The 12175-nt window shown below is 36.6% G+C and overlaps 1 protein-coding gene across 30 annotated transcripts in view; it reads right to left on the bottom strand.

Annotated features, from left to right (window-relative positions):
- Window positions 1–12175, bottom strand: part of LOC146002413 (uncharacterized) — a 562931-nt gene that overhangs the window by 316851 nt on the left and 233905 nt on the right. For 28 of the 30 annotated variants that reach the window (XM_083140199.1, XM_083140200.1, XM_083140202.1 and 25 more), the window contains 6 exons: window positions 9419–9493; window positions 6874–6939; window positions 3912–3986; window positions 2547–2591; window positions 2320–2394; window positions 1520–1564 (listed from right to left, as the gene is read on the bottom strand). In XM_083140199.1, the coding sequence (XP_082996325.1) occupies window positions 1520–1564; window positions 2320–2394; window positions 2547–2591; window positions 3912–3986; window positions 6874–6939; window positions 9419–9493 (381 nt within the window). The remainder of the gene's footprint in view (window positions 1–1519; window positions 1565–2319; window positions 2395–2546; window positions 2592–3911; window positions 3987–6873; window positions 6940–9418; window positions 9494–12175) is intronic. The other 2 variants (XM_083140215.1, XM_083140213.1) reach the window with 2 other exon arrangements.

The raw sequence follows: 12175 nt of genomic DNA, 5'->3' as shown, positions 1-12175 counted from the left end.
AGATTTTTAGCACATAAAGTTCCGTTCCCTACTTATAACCCTTAAACCCTTTGAATCTTAAAAATAACTACTTTATCCCTAATGTCAATCATGGTTTTCTTTATAATGAAGTTTTGAAGTTTATCACTTAGTCGGTAATGTTAATTCATAAATGTATTTGTGCACATCGTGCTGCGATGCCAGGGGTCCCGGGTTCGAATCCCACTTGGGCATCGTTGTTTGTAAATGTCCATTCATCAATTTCATCATTTCATCACTCATCCCCATCTTCGCAAATTAGATAAGAGGCACAAACCGCGAAGTAAAATAAATAAATAAATCAATAAATGTATTTGCATAGTTTATTTCTATTGACAGTCATTGGCTTGTGTTGGAAGTCCATGAACATACAATGAATGACACCCCAATTTTATTCACAGCATTTTTCCAGCATCTGTACTATTACAAAAATCTTATTGATCATTGATTTTTTTGTTCCTTAAATATGCTTGGATTTCTACCAATATTCTTCTGTGAATAGTTCTGTACTTTTATTTAAAATATGTGGAAAACGAGTATAAGTTATTACACATTGTACCTTACTTCTTTTAATGAAAGTAAGGCAGTTCTGTATTTCAATTGATGGCTTATTCAATTTAGATTACACGTATTGGTACACGTATTACCCTCTGTAAGGCAAGTTTTCCTTCTTCAAATACACTTTATCAGAAACATATTTTGAGATACATAGCAAAAATTGTGACAGATTTCTTCAAATTTACAGGAGAAAGTACTTACGGAAATCATTTTCTGTAGCGTTGTGGAAGTTCGTGAATGTAGTTTTGATCCATTTTAATGCGAATACATGTTGTTTTCTGCGAAAATCTCTGTCCGACACACTGTTTCTGCTGCCCCATTTGCTTTCTGCACAAGAGCACAATGTTCCGTGTGTTAAGATGATGTAACCCAATAGTCAGTGTTTCAAACTCGCTGTGTTTTTACTAGAACATGATATGTCGAGTATTTTTAATTTTTTTTTTAACTATGCTTGCCTAACCTAACCTTACCGAAAATGTTTTTTGGGGCTAACGTGAATGGTTTTTGGGGCTAACGTGAATGGTTTGTGGGGCTAACGTCAATGGTTTGTGGGGCTAACGTCAATGGTTTGTGAGGCTAACGTCAATGATTTGCGAGGTATTACCATAATTTCAAATGCGGGCACGAAAGTAGGTATTTTCCGGTGAACGAGATTGTAACACTTCATAAATCGACAAAACACTCGCACAACGTACCCTGAACCAGTACGCTATCGCCTGCCATAATGTGTTACAGAATCGAAATAACAAGTAACAGTAAATACTCGTAATACACTATCGTAGTTAGAAATGAATTATTTCACCTTAGGAAATATTCCGCCTTCCAAAATAGTACGTTAGCAATGTAAAAAAGTTTGAAATATATGATTTATAGGTGTCACCCCCATACTATAATAGTACCAAATTTTGCTATCTGACTACTCCAAAAATTGCAATATACATACCAGATTCTTGAGGCTGACTTAACACTCCAGACATTGATTCCTTATCTGAAAAACAGCAATATGAACAAAATTAATAAACAATAAATTAAGATAAATGAAAATTGCAGAGCAACTTGTAAATTGTGAATCTTTCTCTTGTGTAATAAAGTAAAGGTTAAGTTATTCTTTGGGCATTACACCATGCCAAGAAGACATACTCAAAAAAACTGAACACTAATAATTCCTATACGCCATCTATAAATTAATGCTTACAGACATTCCAGTAGGTGTATCACTGACATTCTTTTTAGTTGTCAGTGAAATGCCACAGACATTTTTACAGACACTGGCATGAGATAAAAATTGTACTGATATTAATAACAATGTATTTACTGAATATATAATGGAAAACACTTATTCTAATTTATTTGGAACACTGAACCAAGGCAAAATGATGGAACTGCATTGTAAATTAGAGAATATTTTGCCATCAATTTGGTTGGTTTGGCATATTTTATTAATAGAGCAAAATGCCAATATACATATCCACCATTTACAATAAGATACTAGTTAATTAGTTCTCCATAATAGATATTAAAAAAATATATATTTCAATATACAAATAAATTAATTGTATAAAAACTACACACATTTTACTTAAATCTACTACAGTATAATCCTGATTTTACATTCTTGTATTTGACATTCCTTCACAGTATACATTCAATCCTGATGGTCCCAATGGAGTAAAATATTATATTTATTCTTGATTTTACATTTGAAAAATGTAAAATCAAGATTGCACTATATCTACTTCATACCAGGGGATAAAGGTCGTTTCCTCCTTTGTACATCTGTACTCTCATCAGAGAGGGAAGAAACTATTGTTTTTTCGCCTGAAAGTTAAAAATTAGTTACAGTGAAAATCAAGAAGACTATTCTGTTCAAGCAATATTTCATTGTTTTTGTTAAATAACACATCATGGTTAGAGATAATACAGGAATTCTCTACCATAGTAAAGTTCAAAACATAGGAATTTATACATACCAGGTATTTGAGGCTGACTCAAAACTCCAGACATTGATTCATCTCCTACAAGAAAGTCAGTAATTTCAATCAAATATCAATCAAATATTGATATTAATTTAATAATTTAACTTCATTAACATTAAAATGATAAAGCAAGATGTCCTAGAAGTGATTTTAATATTGTGCAAGATATACATATTCAATTTCAATTATTTTCTGGAAGTGTATATTCTGGCAATAATTTATTCATACAGATCCATTACATATTTATCATTTCCTTGAAAGGCTTCATAATTCTCAACAGAGCCTGCTATATGAAATCAAAAAGGCATACCTTATAATGAAAAAAATAACTACAGTGTATGAAATAGTACATAGAAACACATATTTGTCATAAATAAAATTAATTGAACTTAAAATGACATTTTAGTGTTATGATAAATAAAAACCTCAACTTTTAGTAGGAAATTGCACAGATATTATAGAAAGAAAAAATTCTTCCTGATAGGCATATTCATAAAAGGTAAAGGTAAAGTTCTACATGCATTTAGTACCATGGCATGAAGACACATTTAGGGGATGTGGGGGTAGGGCCCAACACATTCTCGATTGATTGACTTGCTTTATTTTACTTTGCTTCTTGTGCCACTTTTGGCTAATTTGCGAAGATGGGGATGAGTGATGATATGATGAAATTGATGAATGGACACTCACAAATATCCATGTCCAGGCCGGGATACGAACCTGGGACCCCTGGCATCGTAGCACGATGTGTTAACCACTCTGCCATGGCACACATTCTTGATTTCAGTAATTTTGGAGGTGATGTGATTAGCACCATGCTCCAGCTGCCTTTATAATCTAGTCTTTTATCTTCTATGCAAAATAGTTGGTTGGTTGATTTGGTTTTAAGTCCACTTTATGCACAGTAAGGCTAATTGGGACTGGACCTACAGTTTAAAGTGGGATCCGAACCACTATGTGCCTCCATCGGGTATCGAACCTGGGACCCCTTGATTACAAGGCAACGACGCTACCACTGCGCCATCGAGGAGACCCTCTATGCAAAATACTTTGAATATTATAAAAGTTACTGCATAACAAAGGAATGTATTTTTCATCCAATATTTTGCTGCAGAAGCAAGCAATTTTCTGAGAATAATCCAGACTCTGGAAAGTGTTATGTCAACAATGTGCAAATTTCATGTACATTTTGCATGATTTCATGACAAAATGCAGGATGAAATGAACATCCTACTTTCTAAAATCACTTAAAATGAACATCACACTGTCTAATCTCACATTGTGTATTTCTGACAAAAATAAAAAATATGCACATCCCGAACAAAAAAACAAAATCAAAGATTTCATATCAACACATACCTGGAGTTTTTGGCTGTTCCTTAGTTGGCATAGGGCGACTCTCACTGGAAACAGCAGAAACTATAGGTGTTCCAGCTAAGGTGAAACAAAAAGAATCAACATACTTTTTAATACTAAATTATTTTACTACCTCTAAATTTTCACACACTGGATTCAATTTAATACAGTAAAATTAGTGTTGTAAAAACTTTGCGGCGAAATGGAAGAAAGAAGTATCTCAAACAGTAATGACAAGCTCAAACAGGTGTTTGAACAGCAATCCCTGATCATGAAAGCAATGCATGCATTTGAGATGTTGGAAGTAAAATCATCGTGTGAGAACCAGAGTAACGTAGCTCCAAAAATGTGCTGCTTTTCTTTAATGTACCTACTCACTTTGAAGAGCTCTATTTGGAGTATGATCGACAAATCTCTCCCCCCCCCCGAAAATATGTAAATTGAAAATACGGGTCTTCAATTAATAACATTCCTCAAGGGAACTGGGATCGAATCTGGGTAGTGTAGCTCATTCATCATTCATCCTCAATAATGGCATACTTGCTGATCATGGTGAGCTTAAAGCCAATGTGCGAAAGGTAATAAATATACTCATAAATGGCAAAACACAACACTTCAGTTTTATACCCTCAAAGAAAAGCATGAAAGGTCGCAGGTTCAAATCCCACCTTCTCATTTTTTTATTTTTTTTTATCTGAACACAGACCTTGATATTCAAACACTGTAAAAATTAATCTGATTAATGCATCTGATGCATTTTTTAGGAATGTTCCTTTTTGCACATATTTTCCTTAGAAGATGAATGGTTATTCAATTGATTGTCAGTATTTAAGGTTATTTTTTTCCCCTTGTAGCCAGGGAGGGATTTATAAAATTTGGGCCGCTAGCTTATCTTTTATTTTAGGGTCTGCTGACATTACTACTACTACTATTATTATTATTATTACTATTATTGACAGTTTTGTTATTATGGTTCCGGTACTTCACTTCTACTAATCCCATGCCCTGTATTATTAAACACATCTGATTAAAAAGAAATAATTAAACATAAGACATTCCTACTTAAAATTTAAAAAGAAAACGCTCATCTAAAACTATTTCCTTCTGGCTTTGACGGCAGCAAACTGATGAGTGAAAGATTAAAAGTCAATATGATGATATGAATGAAGAAAAAGCACTGAATGTTTCCATAATTTCAAAGTTTTTCGCATTAATGCTACTACAAACAACTCTAGACCTCTGAGAGTCAGGACCTGCGAAGCATTCTTTTTCTGGGTGATCATGGTCCATGCATCGAGTCACATCATCGCTATTTTCTGGCATTAGAGACCGCCACATCTCCTTTTGAAGTAGCTCCTAATTGTCCTCATGATGCTGGGTCAACACCGAAATTCAGGGGCTTCCGCCAGGACCGCTCGCACCAAAGCTAGAGCATTAACCACTATGCTACACGGAAGCCCTCTTCACAGTAATAAGTATGCTTAAATTTAAGTTGTTTTTCTATCTAAAGTAACTCTCTTCTCATTTCACCTAACCACCATTCATCATCATCACGATCAGCCCAAAGAACAGAAAAATTAATATTTTTGTCTTTGTGGTGCCTATTTGTCTGCAAATCCACACCCATACTCAGTCATCATTTTCTGAAACAAGAGCATTACTGGAGTACCAGACACTGAGAAGACAGTCTCATCTTGCTGCCAGAGAGACCTTTAGCAGTTGTAAACAACAGGGCTTCAAAAGAACCCAGCGAACCTTCAAGATCATCATGCTGACTATTCTTTTCATGTTTTCCCAATTTGTCTACATTGTAAATTTCAAGAGCACGGAGCGGCAAACCCTCAAATTTGTTGTTCTTCAGCTTGAAGAGTAGACAAACAACAATTTTATGATGCCTGTTCTCCGTCGAGCAATAATATATGACAGGAAATTAAGGAAAGTTGGATTCACAAATATGTTGATGTTCCTTGTCGGTGAATTCTAACTGGTGGCTTGACAAGACTGGAAAGACAGTTGCCCATTACGTGAAATTTAACTTTGTTATGGTGCAATTTTTCTTTTCACATGCATTATGTTTTTCTTCGTTTTCTTCCCTCTATTAGAATGCAATCTCGCTTGCACAAGAAATGAATGAATTACTGATTTAGAAGCACAAGGCCCTGTGTGGTGTAATGCATCGCAAACCTATAATGGCAGTCGTGATACTACTTTCTTTCCACAGATTATGAATTATATGTTCAGTAACAAATGTCAGAAATTTGTGCTAAATTACAGACTTTTTATAGAAATATACCATTAGTACCATTAGTGGCCACGGTGGCTCAGTCGGTAATGCGTCTGACTACCATGCTAAAGGTCCCGGGTTCGATTCCCGGCTGGTTCATATCCGGGAACTTTTCTAATGTTGGAAGCAGCCCCAGCGCACACCCAGCATCGAATGACATGGGTACCTAGGGGAAACCCTGGGGGGTAAAGGCGGTCAGTGGCATGATGCTGATCACATCACCCTCACTCACGACCAGATCAAGAAAGTGTGGGGCATTACCCCCACACCCCCTATATGACTTCATGGCATGGTGCTATGCACAGGGGAGCACTTTACCTTTTTTACCATTAGTACATTTTTTGCAAATCTTATAAATATATTGATTCATGGATATGCCTATATCAGCCAATATCAATAAAGCAGACCCATAGCCAGAATTTTAATTTGGATGGGGGGGAGGTCATCCATTATCAGCACCTGCTATCTAAAGGCAAAGGGAGTAGAAGCCTAGAAGATGAATTTCTTAGTATATTACAACTTATTGTGCAGACTACCACTATACACTATTTAAACTAAATATTTGTTGAATTTCAGGGAGGGGAAGGGGCTCCACCCCCCACCCCCCATGAGTCCTCCCCTGGCTATGTGCCTGCAATAGAATACCATTTAATCCGTTTCATACTTAATAGGCATGCACACCTGGTACAATGAGATGTTGCTCAGTTGGAGGGGGTTGAAGATAAGTTGGATAACCACCATTTGTATCTGTAAAAATTAATATATTTTGCAGTTATTTATAATGCTACAATATTTTTCATACACAAATTGACTTTATAATTATAGTTAATAATTTATAATCAATAATAAATATTCTATAAGTATGTTGTGATCTTGAAATCCTATAATGTATTTCATTGCACAACTTTGTACTGGTAATTCTTTTTTGACTGTAAATTTTACAATCGTAGGTTCAGTTCTTCATGGGTATGGTAGTAATTAAGGCTGAGCCACACCGATTTTGTTACCTCAAAATTGTAATTATTCTGAGCAGTTCAGAATACTTGTAAACTCTAAGATAAACAGTACTTTTTCCATTAGAACCAGGGACCTGCAACATAATATAACTTGTAACGCTGTCAAGTTATGAAAGGAACTATTGATATGCATTACAATGGCAATGGCGTTCCAGACAGTACGGGAGAAATTGGACGGACCTAGCTACAACCTGGGTAAATTAGGTGTGCTGTTACTCAATGACCCATTGACTTCAGGTACTGAGTAGAATGGGTCTTGGATGGAACAGTTACGAATGTATCCGTGCACGGGTATGAAATGGTACCACAGATTAGTAACTGGTAAGGATGTACTACGACCAGTGCTAGCGATTAGAATACTGGTACGTGGATAGAAATGGATGAAGCAGGTAACACTGTAACAGGAAGTTACAGTGCCATAACACATACTGAGCATATCAGAATTATTTTACTGTCATTCAAAACTCCACAGCTATAAATTAAATATCGATAAAATTACACTTGCTTGATTAAAAACAAATTATAAGAACTTTAGAAAAAAGTAAGTTGTGGGCTTTCTGGATAATAATTAATCAGAAATATATGTACAAGGTAATTCACATGTCACCCTTCAGAGTACTCCCCTCCAGAGTCCATACATTTTTTCCAAAGTTCTGGAAGCATCTTAATTCCCTTTTCATAAAAGTTTTTCAGTTGGCTGCAAATCCACTCCCGAACACTGCCGATGACGGCATCGTTATCCTCAAACGGCATGCCGTCCAAGTCTGATTTAAGCCTTCCAAACAGGTAGAAATCACTTGGGGCCAAATCGGGACTGTATGGCGGGTGTGGCAGACGGTACCATTTCAATTTGCTGAGGGTTGCCATAGTTGTTTTGGCTGTATGAGACTCTGCATTGTCTTGAAGGAAGCTACTCGCTTTCCACCTCTCTTCCGCTTGGATCGATTTTTTTCCTTCACTCATGTTGTCAGGAGTTCTGAGTAATAAGCTGCAGTGACTGTTCTGGTATCTGTAAGAAAGTCTACAGTCTACGTGGATAACCCCCTGCCAGTCAAAAAAAAAAAAAGTCCATCATTAGCACGATCAATGTTTGTCGGGGTGACAGATGTTCGCAGCTGACGATCATGCAGTTCATTCTCCACGTGCTCTCCTCCCTCTCTGAAGTACTTACACCACTCAAACACATGGGTTCGAGAGATACACTCTTCCCCATACTGTTGTTTGAGTCACTGCTAAATTTCAGATGGCTGGACGTTTTCTCCAACAAGAAATATCATCACAATGCGTTGTTCCACACACCAGGGCACCTTCTGTTCGCTCATCACTCTAGCAACACTCAGACAAGACTGAGTAGGTTCTAACCTGCATGGGAGGAAGGGTGGGGGTGGCTCTATTCTCCCAAGGACGTACAACTGCTGTGCATGGCAGGTTGTTTGAAAAAAAAAAAATCAGTCCCAGTTATATTTGAATGAATTGGTATAAATATTATCTTGTTTAGTTCTACTACATTGTGCTTACTACTAGTTAGTTCATTGGCCTGTGTTCTTGGAAACCCATTTAAGGAGATACAATTGTTCAAAATGTGTGTGGGATGATGAAATCAGTTAAAGTTTACCTCAGAAAATCATGCTCCAGATGAATATTGTTTTACGTAAGGGGGGAGTACACTTTTTTAAATAATTGGTTGCCCCTATTCAAAGATACAAATCTTCTTCATTAGATGGGTATATGACCGGCATTCTTTTCTTTTGAATTTTTCAAATGGAATTATTCTTAACCAAATCCATGCACAAACGAGATGGGAGTACAATGTTGCCGATTCAGGAACTTTGGTGAAGGTTGCCGATTCAGGAACTTTGGCGAAGGTTGCCAAATCAGGAAATTTGGCAAAGGTTGCCTATTCAGGAACTTTGGCAAAGGTTGCCTATTCAGGAACTTCAGCGAAGGTTGCCAATTGAGGAACAGTGGCGAAGGTTGCCAATTCAGGAACTATGGCGAAGGTTGCCAATTCAGGAATTGTGGCGAAGGTTGCCAATTCAGGAACTGTGGTGGCCACCGAAATTAATAGAACAACTAAAGACAGCTTCTCGGTAATAGTGAGTATTAAGTTTATCCATTTACTACTGCATTTCTCATTTCCCAAAATATGAATAAATTGGGAAAATGTAAAATCTAGATACTTATAATATTACTGTGATAGATATACATACCTGGTATCATGGGATGCTGCTCAGTTGGAGAAGACTCAATGTAAGTTGGATACCCACCAGCTGAAGGTGTTTTACCTGAAAAATTAAATAACTTTTAACTTTTTTAAATGCTACTACATTTTCATATGAAAAACTGAGTTTATTAATATGGTTCACAATTTTTAACCAGTAAGAAATACTTTCTAAGTATGTGTATGTCTTGGTCCATAATACACCCACCGCTCCCATCCCACCACCCCCAGCCCACAAGTGCAACAAACCCAGATGCAAGACCTGCCTACATTTCAGGAATGTACCCCACCATACCCCCTGGACTCAACCTAGCCACCCAATAAGTATTTTCCCATTCCCCCCCAACCACAACCCACCCACCATCCATCCCGCAGTAAACACTGGTGAAAGGATATTTTCGCAAAACCAGTGTTCTATCTCTTGTTTCTGGCACCACTGTGCTGACGGACGCTGGCGTCAGTATTCTGTGCCTCTACGCTTTTGTATTCCATACTTTCTACCTACTGTGACAATGAGGTCATGACCTCGAAATATCAAACTTTTCTTCAATCATGGTAAGTGTTTACTGTCTCCTACGTCATTTTCGTTTATTCAAAAAATCTTATATTTAAAATACTGAATCTTCCTTGATACCACTGAATAGCAAATCACTTTTACACAGGAATTTTTACAATTACAGACTTAATTCTTTTAAAGAAAGTCCACTTCAATCATTCATAAAAGTGTAATTTGAATAAGACTCATAGGCGTAGCTACGGGGTGTGCCGGGTGTGCCTAGGCACACCCTAATGAGCTGCTTTATCAAAGAAAATTAAAGACAGATATTTCAATAAGAGAGAAAATAGGCGGCATATTTCTTTTTCCAGGACAAAATTATTAAAAGTAGAGATTATTCGAAATATTGAACTCGCTGAGTTTATCCCCGAATCCCAACCCCCTTTCCTCAATATTGGTCTAAAACTTACCTATATTTGTGGAAATATGTTCTTTTCTTTACTGAACGCTCGAAATTAAATACTGACATACAGGGATACAATATGAACAACAATAACAACGTCACAGTAACATATTTGCTGCCAACAATCTTCTTCCTCTCCATTCTCAAAATCAACTAATTATTGTATGCTTTCTGTGAAGTAGAATGCTTATCAGTAAACATTTTAACAATGCAACTATATTGTTGAAAGTTTATTTATCAATGTCGCTGGTGGCTGGTATTTAAATATCTTTCCTGAACCGACTAGCTTTCTTCGTTGTACTTTTTTTAAATAGTGAGTCTATGCTCTAAAAGAAGATGGATCGTTTTGTCGTAAAACTGAAAAGAAACGAGGGTGGTTCCGATCGAAAGCAGACAGTTGAAAGTTCAAGTGGTAGTGCTTGTGATAGTGCAAGTTGTAGTGGTATCGGTGAACTTGTAAGTAAGAAACCATCGTGTTTCAATGCTCCTGATGCTGAACAAACACCAGGCAAGCCTATTGACATATCAGTACATCCTTGTGATCCTGTGAATGCAATACCACATAACAGAACAGAATGTGATGTAAGGTTGAAATTAGGACCGTACCAACCAAACCTGATGGTTTTCCCTAGAAGTAGAATAGGTGGGAAAGAAAGTGCTTTTCAATCTAGCTGGTTTCACAGTAAATGGTTGGAATATAGTGTAGCTGTTGACTCTGCATTTTGTTTTTACTGCAGAGTTTTTGCTTCAAACAATGCATCAGTGAGAGGGCACCTTGATCAAGCATTCATTACACGAGGTTTTAAAAACTGGCATAGAGCAAACAAATGTTTTCGGAGTCATGAAAAATCTAAAGGACACCAGAAAATCTTAAGTTCCTGGTCAAACTACAATAAAAATAAACCAATTGACGTCCAATTAGATGAGTGTAAGAAGGCTTTTCTTTCAAAGCAAGAACAAACGAGACTGCAAAATCGACAAATCATGGAGAGACTAATAAACATAATTCTTTGTCTTACAAAAGGAGGCCGCCCATTGAGAGGTCATACTGAGAATAAAGAAGCATACGACAGGGGGTTATTTCTAGATGTAGTTGATTTAATTTCCAAATATGACCCCATTTTGAAAGAACACTTAGTGAACGGGCCAAATAATTGCACTTACTTAAGTCCACAAATTCAGAATGATCTAATCCGCAGTTTGAAAAATGTTCTTGTAAGGAAGCTAAAAATGTCATTACTTGGTACAACCGTGTGAATTATCGCTGATGAAACGAGTGATTGTGGTCATCATGAACAGATGTCTATAGTTTTTCAATTTTTTGATGTCATTAAACAGTTACCTATTGAGCATTTAGTGGCTCTTCGCAAGTTATCTTCTGTAGTTGCACAGACAATTTTTAATACATTAGCACTAGTAGTGTCAGAGTTTGGTGTTGATTGGCAAAATGTTCTTTCAGTTTGCTTCGATGGAGCCTCAACAATGTCTGGGACACTATCTGGGGTGCAAATGAAGTGCAAAGAAAATAACAGTTCAATAATGTACGTTCACTACTATGCTCATTTTTTGAATCTTGTACTTGTGCACTCATGTAACTCGCGACCGGAAAATAGACTAGTTTCAGATTTTTTCAGAACAATTCAATTCCTTTACTCTTTCATTGAAGGTAGTTCGTCAAGGCATGCAGTTTTTGAAAGTGTATGCCAGGAAATTGGTCTAAGTTTAAGAACACTAAAGTCATTGTCAACAATGAGATTTGCGTGCCATGCTGAAGCTATTTTTGCATT

Source organism: Lepisma saccharinum, chromosome 18 (assembly GCF_977018435.1).
Source record: "Lepisma saccharinum chromosome 18, izLepSacc3.1, whole genome shotgun sequence".
Lineage (NCBI taxonomy): Eukaryota > Metazoa > Arthropoda > Insecta > Zygentoma > Lepismatidae > Lepisma > Lepisma saccharinum.
This window is presented reverse-complemented; position numbering and strand designations above follow the sequence as displayed.